This window comes from Falco naumanni, chromosome 4 (assembly GCF_017639655.2).
Source record: "Falco naumanni isolate bFalNau1 chromosome 4, bFalNau1.pat, whole genome shotgun sequence".
NCBI lineage: Eukaryota > Metazoa > Chordata > Aves > Falconiformes > Falconidae > Falco > Falco naumanni.
The window spans coordinates 29,048,215-29,068,142 of record NC_054057.1 but is presented as its reverse complement, the minus strand read 5'-3'; the positions used below and the strand labels follow the sequence as shown (position 1 = coordinate 29,068,142).

At 39.5% G+C, this 19,928-nt stretch overlaps 1 protein-coding gene across 1 annotated transcript in view; it reads right to left on the bottom strand.

Annotated features, from left to right (window-relative positions):
* Positions 1-3,103: 3,103 nt before the first annotated feature.
* The window catches only part of MACC1 (MET transcriptional regulator MACC1), a 64,958-nt gene continuing 48,133 nt past the window's right edge, over positions 3,104-19,928 (bottom strand). Inside the window, exons 3-6 of the mRNA XM_040589091.1 lie at positions 17,129-17,243; positions 12,827-14,865; positions 10,329-10,517; positions 3,104-3,362 (exon numbers count right to left, since the gene is read on the bottom strand). Of these exons, the coding sequence (XP_040445025.1) occupies positions 3,147-3,362; positions 10,329-10,517; positions 12,827-14,865; positions 17,129-17,243 (2,559 nt within the window). The 3' untranslated portion in view covers positions 3,104-3,146. The remainder of the gene's footprint in view (positions 3,363-10,328; positions 10,518-12,826; positions 14,866-17,128; positions 17,244-19,928) is intronic.

Below are 19,928 nucleotides of genomic sequence, written 5' to 3'. Positions count from 1 at the left end.
GGCATTTTGTGGTTTTGAGCACTAGAGCACTAAATAAAATATGGGGTTTAATACCTTTTTTTAATATATCCAGTGTGGGCTGCTAAAGTAAACAGAATATTGCATGAGTGCACATTTCATTCATATGAACAGAAGCTTAAAGCAAAAACAGGGAGCGCAATTAGCAACCAAAGCCCAAAGTCAAAAACTCTGGAGTACAGCACAGCTACAGATATAAATTCCCTTGCAAAGAAATACACTTGGAGGATCAATTGCATAATTCTGCAAGCTAAGGAGAACACTGACTCACTAAGTCAATATTTGCTAAATCTACTGGGCCAAATTCAACTCTCATTCAAGACAGAAACAACTTTGCTGTTGTTTCACAGCAATGAAAGGGCCTGGCCATGAGAATAAGAGGTGGCAGCCTCTGTTCCCTGAGCACTCCTCTTCCTGAGCTCCTGACCACTGACCATCTTCTCGGGGTAGATTATCCTTCAGCCTTGAAGGCTTTGGGTAGCTTGTCCTTCATATTTGGCAGAACAACACAATGAGGAATGGGTGCTTCTGGCAGCTTTCCCCCCCTTTTGACTAGTAGTAATAACAGGAAAATACAATAATTGCTTTCTTTTTCAATACGACATGTAGTTAACATGTTTACTAAAGGGTAAGAAACTCAAATGTACAAAAAAAGGGTGGAAGCTGAGAGCTGTCTCCAGCAGCAGGAGTAAGCTGCGTCGCTTAGCTGTTACAGCCAAGTTAACAAAAGAGGAAAAAAAAGAAAGAAAGTTAAAAAAATGTGGCTTAACAGGGCTTTAAGTAAGGAAGCATGGCCTGCTGGGATACCTGAAGATCAGCTGGTGAGAGAACAAGGTGAAGCTGAAAGATTTGATCCATGGTCTCCTCTGGTATTTCAGCTTTTAGGAAGAAAAAAAAAAAAAAAAAAAAAAAAGTATTTCCCTGCAGTTTTAAGCAGGGAGATGGTGTGTGACCTGCTTAAAACCGCTGCAAAATCCTGTTCAGGTCTCACAGTCTCTGCTATGAGCAGGATCTAAGGTGAAAGCAGCACAGCAGTCTGGGAAACCTCAGAACCCTGGAAGTATGCAGTGGTACATTGTAAGTATAATTTTAAAGAATTTATTTTAATTTAATGCCTATTCTTAATATTTATAATTTTAATATTTGAAGTTATCATTTTAACTTCAAAGAAGCCTATTCTAAAAGGAATCAGTATGCACCTTTTCCTTACCCTGCAGCACAAAAGAGAAAGACAAAGGATACTTTTCCCCCTTTTTTTGAGCCTTCACTGCCTGCAAGGAGGAAGGAACAGCTAGTTTCTGCACTGAAGTACAGATAACAAGAGAATGTTATTTTCTACTTTCTCTGCAGCTTTTTTTAAACCTGCACAAGGCAAGATATAAAATAGGTGCTAGCAGCTGACACAACTGGGACCTCTGATAATCGGACTCCTTTGTTTCCACCTTTCCTTGATCAGCAAAAACAGTTACTGTTCTGTGGGCTGAATTCCTCATTCTGTTGCAAATCAGGCAGAAGTCCACTGGAGCCAGATGACTTGCACACATGCTAATTCAGTCATCCCCTGATACTAAAAAGTCTTTTGGTGAGTGAGCTTTCTTATTACGAGAGCAAGTGCTCTTTTCTCAGCATCCTTCCTGAGCTATGCATGCTTTGGGAAAGCTTAATGAAAATAGAAAAGAAAGCAGGTTAGAGGAAAGGGGAGGGAAAGAAAAATGTGTAAATGCAGTTTTGTTTTAAACCTCCTTCTTAGTAGAGATCAGCTAAGACAACAGTGGAAGCACAGATTCTGGACTGAAATGCTACTACTTTGTAGTACTCCTGAAAGAATTTGGCTTTGTCTTCTCAACTGCAAGTGATGGCAGAAGCCAATTTTCTTTTCAGCTGGGTGTCATGAGTATTTGCTGATGTTTCTGAATGAATGTTGATCAAAGGTGTTCAAAATGGCTTTAAGCTTTTAGATATACCACTTAACTAAAAATATATTTAACAACTTATGTTAAAAAGGTATTTAAAGTTGGCTAGCCTGTAGCTATTTATTCAGCCTGTATTTTCTATTTATAATAAGCTACTCAGTAACTGAAAGATTTTTATTGATAGCACCTAAGTGGGGTTCTTTTTAGAACATATGACTAATGATAATTCATTGCTCCATAAATAAATGAATCTAAAAAGCAGCCCACTGTTACCTTTCTTTAGGAAAATAATTAGGCCATCACCAATATTCTTCAGTAAGGTAGAAGAAAATGATCAACAGAAGCAGGTGTGAGCTGCCTACAGCCCTACCTACAAAGTCACTCTTCCCTGTTTACCTCTTTAGTAAGAACAGAGTAGGAATAAGCAAATGATCAGAGGGATGGACAGTGTACACCAAGAAGGCTTCCTGAATTTCCACTCAGCAGAATTTAGGCATATTTGCTGGAATTTAAACAAAACAAAACCAAAACAACAACAACAACAACAAAAAAAGACTCAAACCCTGTTAGGTTCTATCAACACACCAAACAAAGTCAATCACCTTTAGCCATTGCCTGTCTCTGTTCCAGTTTTCAAAAAACACACCAGAAGCTGTTTTGGAATGACTGAGTAGCACACACCTATTTTTCCAGGTGCAAATGCCTGTTTAATTCCTGTTTTGTGAGTTTTGTCCCAGCAGAGGATGAAAGAATCCTAAAGTTTTTTTCCTAAGCTAACCTGCACCTGTTGACTTAGAGTGGAAGTTTTGGGGCACCAATTGCAATAATGTATTAAATATTTAGATTTTAATACCTCACTGAAAACAATGTAAACCTATGTTTAAGAGGCTGAACTCATACATGCATAGCTGTGGTTTTTTAAAACTTATCTCCACCTAGAAGTCAGTGCAATCATAAATTGTTAATTTTAGAAACGACCTTATAAGATTCAAGTCATTTTTGTTGATGTCACTAGTTTAATCCCCCATTCTTTTCTTATTTACTCAGTAGCCATTAACAAGCTCTGACCATCTGTGCTGAGAACCATGAGGCTAGAACCAGCATCAACTCAGGTAAAGCAAACTGCATTCTGTCATGCTCTACAAGCATTACTGAAGCACAAATATCAGCATTACAGTTACGCAAGAGATTTTCTGAAAAAAATATATTGGTAGTCTATTCTTCTTCCTCCATTTTGGAGAAAGCACTTGCCCTTAACACCTCCATGCAGTTCACAAGAATCAATGTTCCAGTTAACTCTCGCCAATGTTTTGTTACTGGGTTTTTCATTTTATCCAAGGCTGATTGCAGGTCTTGTAAGACATCCCTGTAACTGTCTCCATAATGGGCAGCCCACGTGTACAGAAAGTCATATGCAGGTTTCCACATCATCTGAAAATAAGGGGAAAAAATGAAAAGATTTAGATGTAGAAATTTCATTATCGAGAAAAAAAACAGCAAATTCCTTCCAATGGTAGAAAAGCCATAGGAAAAAAAAAAAGGAAAGTGATCCCTAGCTGCACTGAAATGCTTTATTATAAAAGGCATGGTGATATAAAAACTCCAGTAACCTTATGTAATTCATTTATATGAAACTCAAATTCTTAGAAGGATAAATAATGGAAAGATAAATCATCCACTCAGATGATTATCACCAGGTTGAAATATATCCCTGTCTGAAAGTATAATTCAAGAAACGGGTGCAGAAGGAAAACACTTTTCCCCCTTGGTCATTTTTGCAATGCATATACCCAGCTGCAGTTTCCCTATTTGGAGCTTGGCTGTGCTTTTGATGCTTCCTTTTGCCTCGTTGATCAACATCCTACTGTCCTTCTACTTAGCCTGGAACTTTTAGACATGTGTTTTACCTTTACAAAAATGCTTTTTAGTAATAGCAGCAGGAAGTTGGGTCAAACACCAACCAGAACTTAATCTGGCTGTTGTATAAAACACAATAAAAAAAAACTTTCTATAAATACATTAGCAACAAAAGGAGGGCTAAGGAGGATCTTTATCCTTTATTGGATGTGAGGGGAAACAGCGACAAAGGGTGAGGAAAAGGCTGAGGTATTTAATGCCTCTGTTGCCTCAGTCTTTAATAGCAAGACCAGGTGTTCTCTAAGTACCCAGCCCCTGAGCTGGAAGACAGGGAAGGGGAGCAGAATGAAGCCCCCATAATCCAAGAGGAAAATGGTCAGTGACCTGCTACACCCTTAGACACACACAAGCCTATGGGGCCAAATGGGATCCACCCGAGTGTACTGATGGAGCCGGCAGAAGTGCTCACCAAGCTACTGTCCATCATTTATCAGCAGTCCTGGCTAACTGGGGAGATCACAGCTGACCAGATGTTAGCCAATGTGCTGCCCACCTACAAGAAGAGCTGAAATGAGTATATGGGAAAATGCAGGCCTGAACTCAGTGCCAGGGAAGGTTATGGAGTACATCATCTTGAGTCTTATCACATGACATGTACAGGACAACCAGGTGATCAGGCCCAGTCAGCAGGGGTTTACAAAAGACAGGTCCTGTTTGACTAACCTGATTTCCTTCTACGACAAGGTGACCCACTTAGTGGATGAGGGAAAGGCTGTGGATGTTGTCTTCCTAGACTGTAGTAAAGCTTTTGACACCATTTCTCACAGGATTCTCCTGGAGAAACGGGCTGCTCAGGGCTTGGACAGGTGTACTCTTTGCTGAGTAAAAAGCTGGCTGGGTGGCCGAGCCCAGAGAGCGGTGGTGAGTGGAGCTCAACCCAGCTGGCAGCTGGTCACAAGCGGTGTTCCCCAGGGCTCGGCACTGGGGCCAGTCCTGTTTGATGTCTTTATCAATGATCTGGACAAGGGGATCGAGCGCACCCTCAGTCAGTTTGCAGGTGACACCAAGCTGGGCGGTAGAGTTGATCTGCTGGAGGGCAGGAAGGCTCTGCAGAGGGGGCTGGGCAGGCTGGGCTGATGGCCGAGGCCACGGTGTGAGGTTTGAACCTCAACAAGGCTGAGTGTGGGTCCTGCACTTCGGTCACACCAGCCCCACGCTGTGCTACAGGCTTGGGCAGGAGTGGTTTCTTATTAACCAGGGAGGTTTAGATTGTATATTAGGAAAAATTTCTTCACTGGAAGGGCTGTCAAGCGCTGGAACAGGGTGCCCAGGGAAGTGTTGGAGTCACCATCCCTGGAGGTATTTAAAAGACGTGTAGGTGTGGCACTTGGAGACATGGTTTAGTGGTGGACTTGGCAGTCCTGGGTTAATAGCTGATTTCAATGATCTTATATTTTTTTTTCTGACCTAAATGATTTTGTGATTCTAAAATGATGTATCTATAAAGTCTCTGTTCAAAATAAAAAAAAAGGAAAAAAATCACTCTATAACCAGGAGAGACAAAAGCTTTTATAATGAAATTTTTTTAATCAGGGCATGTAACTTTAAAAGTGTCCTGCAAGAAACAAAGGAAATTAAAAGATAGGTTACCAGTGCTCCTTAGTTCAAACTACAGTATGTTTATTTTATGCCAAACAAATATGGAGCAGATTCTCAGCAGATGTAGTTTGTTATTAGTCTAGTGATGTTAATTAAGCTATGACAGCACGATTCAGATACCAAGGGGACTTACATCTTTCAAAGTGCTGATGTCCAGAGTAAGTTTGCTCAGTTTACAAACAAGAAGATTGTTTTCCCAGATGCTGCTTTTCCAAATTTAACATGGGCTATCCACTTTCTAGTTTCCCACTCCTCGTTGGCAATGAAGAGTTTGCAAACAGCAATTGAGTTAGAAATTGTAGGAATGATCCACAAAGAAACTCATCACTTTCCTAAAAGGTTCTGGCATTTGCTGTTTTAACAGAAACACACTTATGTATAGCAATAAGAGCATACAGACTGATGTGTGCATAAAGTTATATAACATATATATACACAGACAGAGAAGTGATTAGTAAGTCCATTTTCTCTTTTAATGGAAAGACAGTTTTCCTGGTTCTGAAGGATAATTCAGTAAGAAATTTTTTATCTCCTCAATATAATCCTATTAATTTACAAATGATACACAACATGAAGCTCTACGACCTTGATTTAAGCTTTATTTACTTGAACCCTTGAAGACTTGAGTAACAGGAATATTTCTTTGCTCATAGTTCTGAGATTTTCTCTACATTTGGGCTAAGAACTCTCCATTTAACCCAAGACTGATTCTGTCATAGTTTCTGTAAACATTTCCTTCAACTTCTGCTGCCTTTCTCTCCCCATCCCCGAATAGAAAAAGCCATCAAAATCATATCCCCAGAAGCATGTCTCACAGTCTGATTAGTCTGGCTTCTGCCTTCAGTATAAGCCATAAAAAAGTCCCTATGCTTTCAGTGAAGTTTCTCATTTTAGATCTACAAAAGGGAAGGGTATCATCATTTACCCAAAACGAATGGTGCCTGCTTCTCGCTTTAAGCAAGTCTATCTTAAGTCATAGTCATAAGATTACAAAAAGAGGAAAGAAAGGTAATTTGGTGGTAGGTGGGAAGAAGGAGAGTAATGAATTCTTTCCTTTTATTATACAGGCTTTCTTGAAAAGGAAGGTTTTATTGTACTACTGTAAATACTAGATATTACAATATATTTTAATGCACTAAAGCAGCTCACTACTGTTTGTATTTATGCTGAGACCAGAAAGTTTCTGTATTCCTATTTTTAGCTTGATAACCAAGGTAGCCAACAAGTTTGGGTTTCCCAATACTCTGCTGCTGGCTATGCCTTTTCTCTGCCTCCTGCTTCCTTTTCTTATGTTCCAGTTAGACCAGGATATTTGAAGAATCAGGGTACAGCCTTCTGTCTTCACTAGAACGTGAAAAGACAGTGAGCAGAAAAAGGTGCTGTGCTTTGACTTATGCTGAAGGTCAGGCTGACCCACTGCAATCAGACAATTGGCTGAAATATGCCCAAAATACAAACCCTGTTTTCTTCTACTCTGTCACAACTGATTTTTTCATGAGACAAAAGAAAAGGGGGTGGGAAATCAAAAGCTTTATAACCTGGTCATCAGTGATGCACAATTCACTCAGCAATAATCCACTTACCACACTGAACTAACAGTGCAAAACAGGTTTCTAAGGCAGGTCCTTTCCCACATCCGCATACTCTAATGCAATGGGTGAACTGAATTGCATTTGACATTCCTGAATTCTATCAAAGCAGATTCTCAGGCAAAATACTAATTCACTGCAGCATCCTGGGCAAGTATCACCTCAGGCTGCGTGAGTTTTCCTTCTGCTCCCACTGCCTCTGCTGAGTAGGTAATAATAATACCTATATCCTCTGTAAAGTGCTTTGGAATTTACTGATAAAAAGCACTTCAGAACTCCAGGCACCAATTCTATGTACCTCAGGTTGCCTCTGTGATCATCTGGGAGAAGATTTCTCCCACTAAGTAAAATATTAAATTTAAAAATAGAAACATGTTTCAACCAATCAGCTCTCTCAATGGTAGAACAGTCCTTGATGGGTAGTGAATTGATTAATGTTTTCAGATAATCCTCAATAATTAGTCAAAACTTACTACTCCCCCACCTTTGCTGTTTTCACGCTAACTACTATTAATAAGAAAGTTTTTCCATTAGAAAAATCCAGGCTGGGATAAGATGGTTTCAATCAGGGGTTTTTTGTACCTGCTAAGTAAATGTGATGATGAGCAATTATTCTGAAATTAGTCAGACTAATGCCAAACTTGTAACAGTGCTGGGGGCATCTCCACACAGGTATGAATTTAAACTGCATTAGCTACGTTTGTTCTGCATCCCTGCTGAACAACATACACAAAACTTTATAAGCAGAATATTGCTTTCTGTATGTAGAGGTTCAATTCACCAGAGCACTGAGAAGTTCAGAGCTCAGAAGAAAGCACTGAAATTCAGAGTAGAAAGTACTGAAATTTAAGGTTAGAGTCACAGGACACTGAGGATGCTGAGCTTTCACATGAGATACCAGTGCTAGAAACCTACTGTGCTTTGAACTCACACCTGTGTGGACCAATGCTATTACAAAGCCCACGTGAAACCAATAAATTCCCTGTGGGCCCATTCTAAGCTTTGAGAAATTACATAAAAATACAGCAAAATTCCAAACTTTGATTGCTCATTGAATGTTCTTTTAAAAAACAAAACATATACTCTATTATTGGCTCTTGTATGATGAATTTGACTGTACTATCTTTTGGCAACAGATGCTGTCACTGAAAGGCAGAGAATTTTGTGGGTGGTTTATCATAAAAATAGTGTAAAGAACTGAAAGTAAAAGAATAGGGTGTATGAGGCAGAAGATGGGCTTCATGGAAATAGACATGTAAAATAATAATATTTTAAACATATTTTATATATTATTTTAATATATAAAAATAAATAGGTACGGTGCTGGAAAAAGAGTTTTCAGATTGTTTTAGTTGTGCTGTCTGTTAGCAAAGGATAAAGCATTTCCCAATTGAGACCAGTAGAGTCACACATTGTTCAGGTCTGTAATTCCTTCTGCAGAAAGCTGGGGGGTTTGTCAGAAAAACAGAGAAAGCTTTAATGTCTAGGAAGTTAGACAAGTCACTGCATAACAGTAAAAAAATTAAATAAATAATGGAAATAAACAAGCATCCACACTTTGTTTGATTTTAGCATATTAGAATAAACTAGTGTAAAGCTAGAGAAAATAAGAGGGTGATTTTTTCACTAAAGGAGAGTAATAGACTAGGGATTAGTAGAACTGACTGGTTTATGAGAAAAAAAATTACAGAGGAAGTTTCATCCCAGTACGTGTAATGTACTCAGAAAAACTAAAAAAAAGAAAACCCAACCCAAACCAAACAAATTACAAAAAAAACACAAAATAGCTCAAAGAGAAAAGGAAGATCAAAGGAGGAGGCAGTGTTTGCAAACAGCAATGACAGAGATAGCTGTGCAGAACCTTGTAAGTAAATGTGTGGAATTTTGGTCAAATATTGTTTGGGGAAGGAGGACAGAGCATTCAAAGGGAATAAGAGGTGGTGGTTCACGATTAGAGCAGAAATTTCTTGATAGCTATCACCATGCAGATAAAACTGAGGTGAAAAACTCACTGGACTCAGGCTGTGGAAAGGAGGGTATGTTTGGCAGAGAACAGGAAGAATCAGCTACAGGGAAAGAAAAAGGGAGGGAAAAATTGTCTTGAGTAGCTGTGAACCTGTGAATGGGAAATAGCGTTTCCTTTGGTACTGAGAGGTGAGAGGGAAGGAATTCAGGCTGGGTCATGTGCATTACCTGCAATAATCAGGGGGTGATAGTACAGGCAGAGGGACAGTCAAACCTGAATGTAAGTGCTTAAGGCAGAAAGGTCAGCTTGAGCATCATTCAGCAGCACTTATAAAAGAGGCTGTTCAGGGTAAACCCCGGCCTGGAACCTAGAAGTCTGCAGCATATAACTCTGTGGGAAATAGTGGATCTACTGCATGCTTCAGTGTTTAAGAGTAAGAAACCACAGGAAGCAACTTGGCTGCCCAGGCAAAGGTGTGCCAGGAGCGCAGGCTGGCCCTCGGTTCAGAGGCATGGACGAGGGCCCACCCCAAGTCTTGTGGCACATGTGACATTGCATGGATGCCACGGGTACCTCTGGGCACCTCAAAAGGCACTAGAGAAATAATAAGGCACCTGAATTCCTCCTTAGATGCATATGCACTAAAACACATCTGAGAGGACAGCTTGGCTTTTATTTAGAACTCGTACATCTGTATAAGCACAGTGCTTTACAAAGGGGAATAAATAGCATAACCTACCTGAAAAACTATGAAATTAAAACATGGATTTGCCATGTTCACACAACAGGACAGAAATGGAATTGGTATCAGAGCTTCCACCATTTCGTCACACTGCTTAAGCTAAATGATGACAAATATTACACAGGCACAGAAAAGCGTTGTTAATGGTGAAGGTAAGCTTCCTTTCAGTGGAAAGGGCAAAAGCTGTACTGAGGGTGATTTGAAGTGGTTCCTGCAAGGACTGGATGGTCTTGCTCACTGTGTCTGAAATGACAGCAGAGGAGTGAATAAGATTAACAAGTTAGACAGGAAATAAGGACTGAAAGTGGCCCCTGGGGTGGGAGTAAAGAGCTGAAGCTCAAGACAGATACCAGGACCTCCACAGCAAATTAATTTGGCACGATTAACACTGAACAACCGGCCTTAACGTCTATCTAGATCATTGCAAGCAAAAGTTGGTGAGAATTCCTCTCATTAAAGGGCTTACACATTAAACAAGGAGGCCAAAGTGCAAAAGGAAAGAAGCACACTAAGCAAGGAAGAACGGTCCCCAGCTGTGTGTGCTGAGGCGCAAGTCTGCACACACTGTTACACCAGAGCCTTACCTCCAGAGATACCACTCCGTTTTTCCCTCGGTGGGGCACTTCGTAAGCCTCAATTTGCTGCTTTGTGAGTCGGGCTAGCTTCTCTGCAAGCTCCCGCCAGTATTTGCCAAGCTTGACAGCTGAAGTCAAAATGATAGTGTCCTGGGTAAGACGCGCCACTAATCCCTGGCAATCTATTTTCAAAAGTGCCTGCAACAATAATTTTCATTAGCATTCCTTCACCAGTAATTACAAACAGAGCATTATCATTTGTTTTTATAGCACTATTCTATATTTCAAAGCAGGGAGGAAGACTTTTTGTCTGCCTTGTGTTCTTACAAATACATAACTTTTTTTCCTACGAAAATATGTTGCCAACAGTTTCATAGGAAAACTGCCCATAAGTTTCAGAAGAAATTAAGCTGGCATTCAGCTGCTTCGGCATTCCAGTGTCAAATGGATCCTGCCAAACTGACAGATCCTGAAGGAAAATATACTTCTCCAACAAAAATATTTGGGACATCAAATTTAGCATCTTAAAAGTACAACATGAAAAAATTGAGAGCAGCATTATACTAAGGTGTGGTCCTTTGCTGCTTTTCTGAAAAATCATTGATTACACTGACCAGCACCTTTTGATTTACTCCTCCCACAGAACTGATAATTTGCTGACCATTAAGCAGAAATGCAAGCATAAAACTCTTTCCTCCCCCACACCAAATGAGCATTTAATAACAAACAAATTAAAATGGTTCCAGGAGTGAAACCCTGAGATGCAGATATGTTGCATTCTCCTTTCTTCATTTGTTTGGATAAGGGCTAATGAGAAAATTAGGTGGATTGTTGTTTTTTTCTTCTCCTTGAATTAACAGCAGAATGTTCCGTTGAAAGCACTCACATTTTTAGTGAAAGATCAAGAACAAAATCCGGAAGTTTTCCTTGGGTTTTAGATACCAATTTTTAATAAAGTATCAAGTATTTCTGTAGAAATTGGACATTTGTGTGATTTAATTGTAAAACATTTTTCCATAAAAATCCTCATTGCAAGCAGTAGAACTTTTTGTAAGCACAGTAGTGAGAAGCAGACTACAGTGTGCAGTACAGATCCCTCTATACTCTGGCAGAGTGGAGACTGAGTTGTACAATTTGCCTTGTGGTAATAATTAAGAAAGCTATTAACCATAAAAATAGAATATTAATTAAAAGTAATTGAATGTTAAATTTTGCCCAACTGACACAGATGATATCCAGTTTTAAGTCTAGCTTTACAAAGATGGACCTGCATTGGCACTTCATAGCTTAAAATCATACGCATCTCAACAAAACAGGACATTTTGTTAATTTAATTATGCCCCACTTTTAGCCTAGTCTGTAATGAATTCTGTTTCACTGTATTCAATTAAAAGTTTGGATCATTTTCACCATTGCCTCCCCTCTTCACTTTTTCTACAGAGGCATGGCAGATTAAACTATACTTGATACTTGCTGAGTTTTATTCCATGCAGTTTAATGCAGCCTTAAGAGTTGTAAGTGGCCACTACTATCAACATTTCCTGAATCCTGCTGAAATTGCTGTCAGCATTTCAAAGAGGGTAGATGAGTTATGAGAAGTAAACCCTGATAAGGTTTACAATCAGGTAGTCAAAAGGCTTCAGATGAAAGGCTACCATGTGAACTTTTAAACACCCATTTTTATAGCACTTTATTCTCATATCAAAAATTTGATTTTCTTCTGTCCCTCAACAGGCTGGTAGACTTTTCCATCAGAGCCAAGGAAAGTATTGAGTAATCATTAATTCCAAATTTATTTGTGCACAGATCCATAAGTAAACTAAGATAGTTAACAACGCAACCTATTACCTGGAAACATTTAGAATAAAACCACTTCAATTCACATTGAACAGTACTGAATCACATAGAATTGCCCAGTGACTTAAAAGTGTGGCCCAGGAGAATATATACTGAAATGCAATATTGTCCTTAGGTCACTACAACATTGACTATGAAGTTGTCACACGTGGATAGAAAAATCTTGCCTTCAACATGTGGGTCAGGATTTCCTTGCTTTAAACATATGAAGCTAACTGAGACATGCACCTTAGGGTACACAAATATATATAAATAACGGAGGTTCCACACTATAAGGTTATTAAATACTTGACAATGGGAATGTGAACTGCTCAGAGAAGCAATTTACCACAATGACTTCCATGACAAAAGACAAAACTATTTCAGTCATAGCTGTTTAAAACCAAAAAAGTCAACTCAGTCAACCTACCAAATGAGCAAGGCTCCTGGAACATTTATAGAACACTCACTGTTTATAATTAATTAATCAAAGATTTTTTTTTTATGAGAGTCTGAATGTGTCTTCCTCCTATAGGTGCCTACAATGTTTAGCAGTATCTTCAGGTTTGTAAAGATTCCTACAAGGGTGCTGGACCATGTTCACACATTATTATTGAGTAGTTTCTAGGAGGTGCATTCCTAATAACCAAGTTAGTTCATGCAATACTTACAACAATGAGCTCATAAAGAAACAGTCTTTTTTTTTTGTTAGCATGGCAGTCTTCCTTCATTCTCTTCACAACGTGCGCAACTCTCTCTGACTCTTTATCAGCATGTGCCTCATTAAAGTTATCCAAAGACATATGTGAATATCTCAGCACCTCAGCCAAAGCTCTCCAGTCATAAACACTCTCTGATACTGTAGACAGAACTACTGAGTAGATGTAAGTCAGTTTTTTGAATGGCAATGCAATTTGTTCAACAAGATTCCTGGTTGTTAGCTCACTGTCAGTAGTGTCCATAGCTTGTTCTTTGGAAATCACTTTTATGTTTTTGCAATGTACAAGACCAATCTTTCTTCTGAGAACTCCCACGTACCACTCTTTTATTTTAGTTTGTCCAATGGCTTTTACTTTGTCTTCACCAAGAAGTGCTATAGTGTCCCCTTTAAAATATTCTAGCAAATAGTCAATCTTATTTTGACGTAACACAGTTTTCAAAGCCACTCCATAAGTATTGACACTCAAAGTTTTATCTTGAAACTTTGGATATTTAACTGTTGGTATTAAAAGCCAAGGTGCAGACTTGATTTCTTTGCGGTTTTGTAAGTGCTTTGGCCTATTAATAACTCCACTTAATTTTGGAGCTGGATCAGGAGTCGTAACATGGAACTGCGTTACTTGGCTACTTTTTAAGACTTTAATTTGAACAAGAAAAACAAAGAAATGCATCTCCCTACATCCAAGCATGGAAAACAGGAATTGTTGACGGACCATTTCACCTGTTTTCAGCTCCTCCTCTTTAATATTTTTGCTTTGGTCTTCCATCTTCACTTCAAAATCTGGATCACAGGATACCAAAGAAATGTTTAGATCTTGTGGCTTTTCAAGCAGAAACGTATGTTTTCCCCACAGCTGAAAGACAACAGGAGGCATATTTTTCCCCCCCTTTTTTATATCACAAATTGTGAGTTTTCCTGGAATGTAGTTATGACCAAAGACTGTAAAAACTGCTGTAAAAGATGGATGAATATATTTGGGGCCATAAATTCCAACTGAGACTGTTCTGTGAACATAATCCCAGACATTAGTTGCTGGAGGCTGGATTTTCTTTGCTTGTACAGCAATCACTGCATACATCACATGACTTAGGTCCGTTAACTTCACTTGTATGGTATCTTGATAGGTGTAGCAATTCTCTAGCTTCTTAAAAGGCCCTTCTTTATTGAAACTAAAAAGACACACTATATCACTCATAACTTGGCTGAGTGGATCATTCTTCACTTTAGCTGCAACTTTCACCTCGAGGAAAATGGCTTCCCTTGTGTTGAGGTTGCTCAGTGTAAGTTCTATCAGAGGACTTATGGTGCTAGACAGCTCATTGTTAAACGATGATGGAGGGTTAAGGATAGCCTTTAAACCAACTTCTTGGAATTCCCCAGGTAATACATGACCCACAGGGACATGAATGTTGATGTCCGAGTCAGGTAGCTGTACTGAACCCCCTTCATGATTCATTTTACAAACTACATGAATGTCTGTAGCTTGTGTTTGTGCCCATCCAGGACTATGGCTCATGGCTTCTAAATCTAGACAAGATCGGGTGAGTTGTCGGTGACTCAACCAAGCCACTTTGTAAGCTTCACGGTCACTTTGAAGCCATGTCATGTCTGAAGCTACAGTTTTTTGAGGTATTGTCTTGCGAGGATTAAATCTTTGGTTATCAACAATATCCAGGAAGTCAGAGACACTCTTGGATCGTCCAGATCTTCTTGCTGAAGTCTTTCTTAAAAGACAATCAATATCTAGCTCATCACCCGAGGAAGCCAAAGAATCACTGTTGCTAGAAACTTTAGAGAACAAATAGGGTTTTTCTTTTAAGATCGAAAGGTATTTATTATTTTCATTTCTATTTGAGGCAGCTATGTCATGTACAAAAGGGTTGGAGGCTGACAGTTCATTCCAGAAAGGATTAGTCTTGGAAACTGCATGGGCATGTCTGAATACATCAGGCCAGTCAATATCCAAATCCGATTTACTTTCATTGACATCTGTTTAAAAGAAAAAAACAGAAGCATTTCCTAAAGCATGGAGATTTGAGACATTCCATTAATTTCCAACTGATAGTCTGTTAAATTCACAGGTGACTAAATTTATCCTCCTAAAATACATATAGATCATTTATATATTTCTCATTCAGTTTTTCAGAGTGTATCAATATTGATTTCTAAGTGGCTTTAAGAATCTTGTTAATAGAAAGAGTCTAGCAAGTCGGTGCTGAAGGATGTAAAGAGTCTTCTTTGAAGCACTGATCATCATCAACTCTTACAACTGTTAATTGGCACGTGCTAAGATCCCACAAGGTTTAAACCCTTACATTCCAGTAATCCTTGGCCTCTTACAAAATGCCATGGATTTCTTTCCTTTGTGTCTAACTCTCCACAAAAATTAAACAATTACTGTTTCATTTTTCACTGTAGACAGCACAGATAAATGTATTATTCAGGATTCCTTTTCGTGCTAGTGCACATGCATTTCATTGATAACAGTACTCTTACAATTTATCTCGGTGTGTGGAATTTGTTATACTAGCTTTCCATTAAAAAACCTGATTGGTATAATTTATGAGGTCTTGTACAATTTGAAATTTGGCAAGAAACGTTTTTGTGCCTGCTGATTTTTCTGAGATTGCATTTAAATAGACAAATAGGGTTGTATAAGTGATATTTATGTATGATTTCTAATAAAAATTGTCATTATTAACATAATGTCTACCTGTTCTGAAGACAAGGTGTCCTTATATTTTATGTTAATAACTGTTCACAGAAACTGGTTTATAGGTTAAGACTCACACTCCTTGCAACAAAGTATCTGCAACTTCTTGTGCCAAGGGTTTCTATTACTCCAGTCTCCCATTATTTTTCTATATGCAGAGGTTATACCATCATTTCTTTGTACATCCTTGTGAAGAATTTTAATGTTAGAGGGAAAATTCAGCATTTCTATTCTTTCAGCATATCTATATCCTTCATTATTACACTTTCCATAGTACCTTCCATTTCCAAGGTTACTAATTATTGCTCAACTGCAAAAATGACAGTGTATTCAGCCACAAAAAGATAGATTTAAAAAAAACAACCAAGATGTTAGTACTTTTTGTTCATTTCATTTGTCATGGATTGTGACAAAAAAGCCAAAACTATTGACTTTTTCCACAGTTCCTGAAAAATCCCAATTTGGAAGAACCAAAGTGGAATTTACCTGCTTCCCAGCTGCGCCTCTGCAAGGCTCTAGCACTGTCTTGACAAGAGCCTTTCAGGTGAGGTGCTGGGGTGGGGGGGGAGTGAGCCCAGAGGCAGCGAGCCCAGGGACAGCCTCCTCCCCCTTGGGCACCCAGCCTTGGTCAGAGCCACTAGATGGGGATGGGCTGCATAGCACCAGCTGCAAAGTCCTTTTGCTCCTGCCTGCAGGCCAAAAGTTTTCCTTGCCCTTTGATGCTATTACAGTCAGATCATTATTATCTGTTAAAAAATAAATTCTTTAATCCCAAAAGAAATGTTAGGGGTTTGGGGATTTTTCCCCATCCTAAAGGGCATGTTTCTACAGGAAAAGTCTGAGCAGAAAACTCTGGCAGAGCCCGAGTCATTAGGCTGGATGCTTTCTCATGCCAAGGTAACAGCACAGATTACTGGGGTGCAGGAGATTAGTGAGGAAATAATTCCTGCTTCCCAACTCATACAGCAAGTGCCAGACTTTACGTCACTCACATCTGTTACTGGACAAAGGCTAAGAGAAGGCCCTACCTTGTGGAGGGGAACGTTTTCTTAACTTCTGGGTTAAACTAGCAATGAGATTAAATAAACTTTGCAGAGCCTCCCAACTTTTAACTGGGCTAACTCCAAACTTACCTGGCCTTCCTGGTTCTTAAAACCCTCAATTAATGTAGTTGGGCTGAGAATTTCTACTTCTCTTCCCCATCTCGACCCCCAGTAAGCATACCCTAAATAGCATTTATTCATGTAATGATTCCAGCCCTTCCTCCCAACCTGCCTGACCCATGTTTGCTATGGCAGGGGACAGAGGAACTTCTTTCATACGGTAGCAAGTTTCTCCTAGGGGACCTTGTGACAATCCCTTGTGTTCTGAGTCCAGAGACACCTTACAGTGACCCGAGTAGTGCAAAACACAAGCAATTAAAAAAAAAAAAGTGTACAGGGGTGTACATAGGAGTTATCACTCCTGACACTACTGTTTTGCAGAAATGAAGACTTGAGGTGGAGAGCCTTAGTACAGAAAATAGTCAAACAGACATACTGTAGCTGGCTGCAGGGGTCCGGTCATCCACATCAATCAAAGTTCCCTCTGACCTGCTCCGTGGAATCTCTCTGCTGGTTAGGGAATCTGTTCCACTACTGGAAGTGTTTTCCTCCTAGGAAACAGTTAAACATATAAAGCATCAGCAAGTATGCAGTCTGAAAAAGGGAAACTGTTGAAAAATAACTGTGCTTTGCTCTTGTGATGTGACACAAATTAAAAAAAAAAAGAAAAAGTGATGTTATGGTTTATGAGTAAATTTATGGACTCTGCCTGAGAGCATCACAATCCTGAGTGAGTCTTACTATCTAATTTTCAGCAAAAACAGCAGATGCTACAGCTGCAATACAATATGGTACCCGTCCATAGTGAAGAATACATATTTAAACATCTTGCAGTTGGAACTAAGCCAATTGTACAATAACCTCTGTACAGAAGTTCTTGAATAAAAACTTCTTTTTAAAAAAGTAAACATCCTCATTCCTGTTTTCTGCTAAGTGTTACTAGAATCCTTAAAGTGGAAGAGCTAGATCTGTTCCTTCCTTTGCCAATTAACATTAAGTATTTCCAACCCTTTCAGCTTTATTATTCTTCCTATGTTCTTCCCTGAGACAACATCAGGTCAGAATTTCCTTTTATTCCGTACAAGAATGACTTAAAGTACCCTTCCTTAGGGTCCATGCCAGCACAGCAACAGCCCAAGAGAGGACATTCAAGTCTCTCCTCTTCCTTGTTCGGTCTACAAGTGCTGGTTGGTTTTGACACAGTTTGCACATGGACTGGGCCACATGAGAGCTGTAAACCAGATGCTGTGGTTGAAAGAGAGAGTCCACAGCAGACCTATTGCAAAGGCAGGGCAGGAGGGGCATCCCTCTGAGGCAGGCAACAGGAGGATGAACTGCTCAAGGCACCAGTGCCTAATGCTGTGTTCAGCTGCACAGAGAGAGGAGTTGGAAGTCTTCAACGGAGTGTTGGGTATCCTACATGCTGAAGTTACCGTGTCCCAGAAACAGAAGCTGGAGGAAGTAAAATATTCGAGTCTTTTTGTGTACTCATTAAATTGGTGCTATAAACCAAGCAATCATTTAGTGACTTTCCCAGAATCTTCTCACTGATCCTATACATAACGGGGTATAAATGCTTATGGGAACAGATACATTAAGACATGGTTAAAAAGAAAAGAAAAAAAACAAGCAAACAAAAAAGACCACCAAAAAACGGGGGAGGCAGGGGAAGACAAAGGGTTAAAATAAACCAGAAGTTCTTCTGACTCCATCCACAGGATACAATAGTCAGCTTTGTTCAAGAGTCTGAAACATTGCAGCCTGTTACCTCTGCAGCAGTAGCTGCAGCCTAAGTAGATCTCATTTTATCATGTTTAAAATGAGGGGGGTGGGGGGCAGTGGGATATGCATTGGTCCTGCTTTTACTGTGGCTGTAAGAAAAAGAATTTCCAGTTACAGTTCTAGTAGGTGAGTTATGGGAAAAAGGAAACATATCTTACATCAAAACTTTACTGCATAGAAAGCCTGCTGTCTGTTTCCATTGCACAATGCCATGGTTTAAGACTTTCTTTTTTCCACTGCAGATGTAAATTGGTACTTTTTGTTCTTCCCACAAGAGCTGCCTTCAGCTAATGGCAATCTGTTCAGGTGCTGATTTGCACTCAGGCAGGATGCAAGGCTGAGGTCAGACTAAGCTCAACTGTCACCCAGCCACTCCGCTATCACAGGGCTGTATGGACTTTCAGGTTCCTCTGTTACCAGGAGTCTCAGATGTAGGCCTTAGAAGTCCTGATTTCAGACAGCAGTGAAAGCTAGCCTCCAAGACTAATACTTTGCAGCTTCTGCTATTAATACCCCACCAGAACCAAACTGGAAACTAGAATACCTCCTTAATCCCAACATCAGAATTCCAAGATCTGACATCCCACACCTGTATAAAAATATGACTATTCCCTCTGTTTCTGATAAAAGACAGTATCTTTGATAACATGTACCGATTCCTTCAAAGGAAATAAATTCTGCTTTGCTGCTGCATCTCAAAATGCTGGAAAAAATGAACAAATTGTATAAACACGGAAGATTTTTATCCCAGCCTTCTACTTAAGGGATTGGGGAGGTTTAATCACACCAGTATAGGGCATCCATAGTCTAAAATCCCAATAAATGTACAAAACCAAAGTCTACTTTTTACAATACTAGTGTATTTGTTACCAGCACTAATGTCTAACTGATGACTTATCAATCAATTGAAATATGAGTCTAAGAATAGTTCTTTAAATAGTTAAACCACCCACAATTATTTCAGTAGCTGTTTGAAGTGGGAGGCAGTAATGATGCAGAAAGAGCACAAGAGTGCAAGTAGATGCACAGGGGCTAAAATAGGAAACCCATGGGGAAGGGGGAGGGAGAGAGAAAGAGAAAGAAAAACAATCTCTTTACACAGTGGGAGTATATTGACAGGGGCATGACAACAAGTTTGCATATGGAAGTTTTATAAACGCTAAGAATTTCTGCAAATAGAACAAGCCATTTCCTAAAAGTTCCCTCTGGGAACTCCTTAAAACATTCACCACTAGCCGGGCACAAAGACAGAAATGGTGGATGCTGAAAAGGAAAACCACTTTCAAAAATAAGCTCCCCCCTGCCTTGAAAGCATTCCTTGGTATGAGAGCATGATGAGGGAGCCCTTGTGACTGAGGCATATCTTCAGGCCAGCCAAGAAGAGGACGAGTGAAGGGGGGAGATTTAAACATTCCTGGGCAAAAGATGACCACATTTGGTCAGCATGTCAAGGG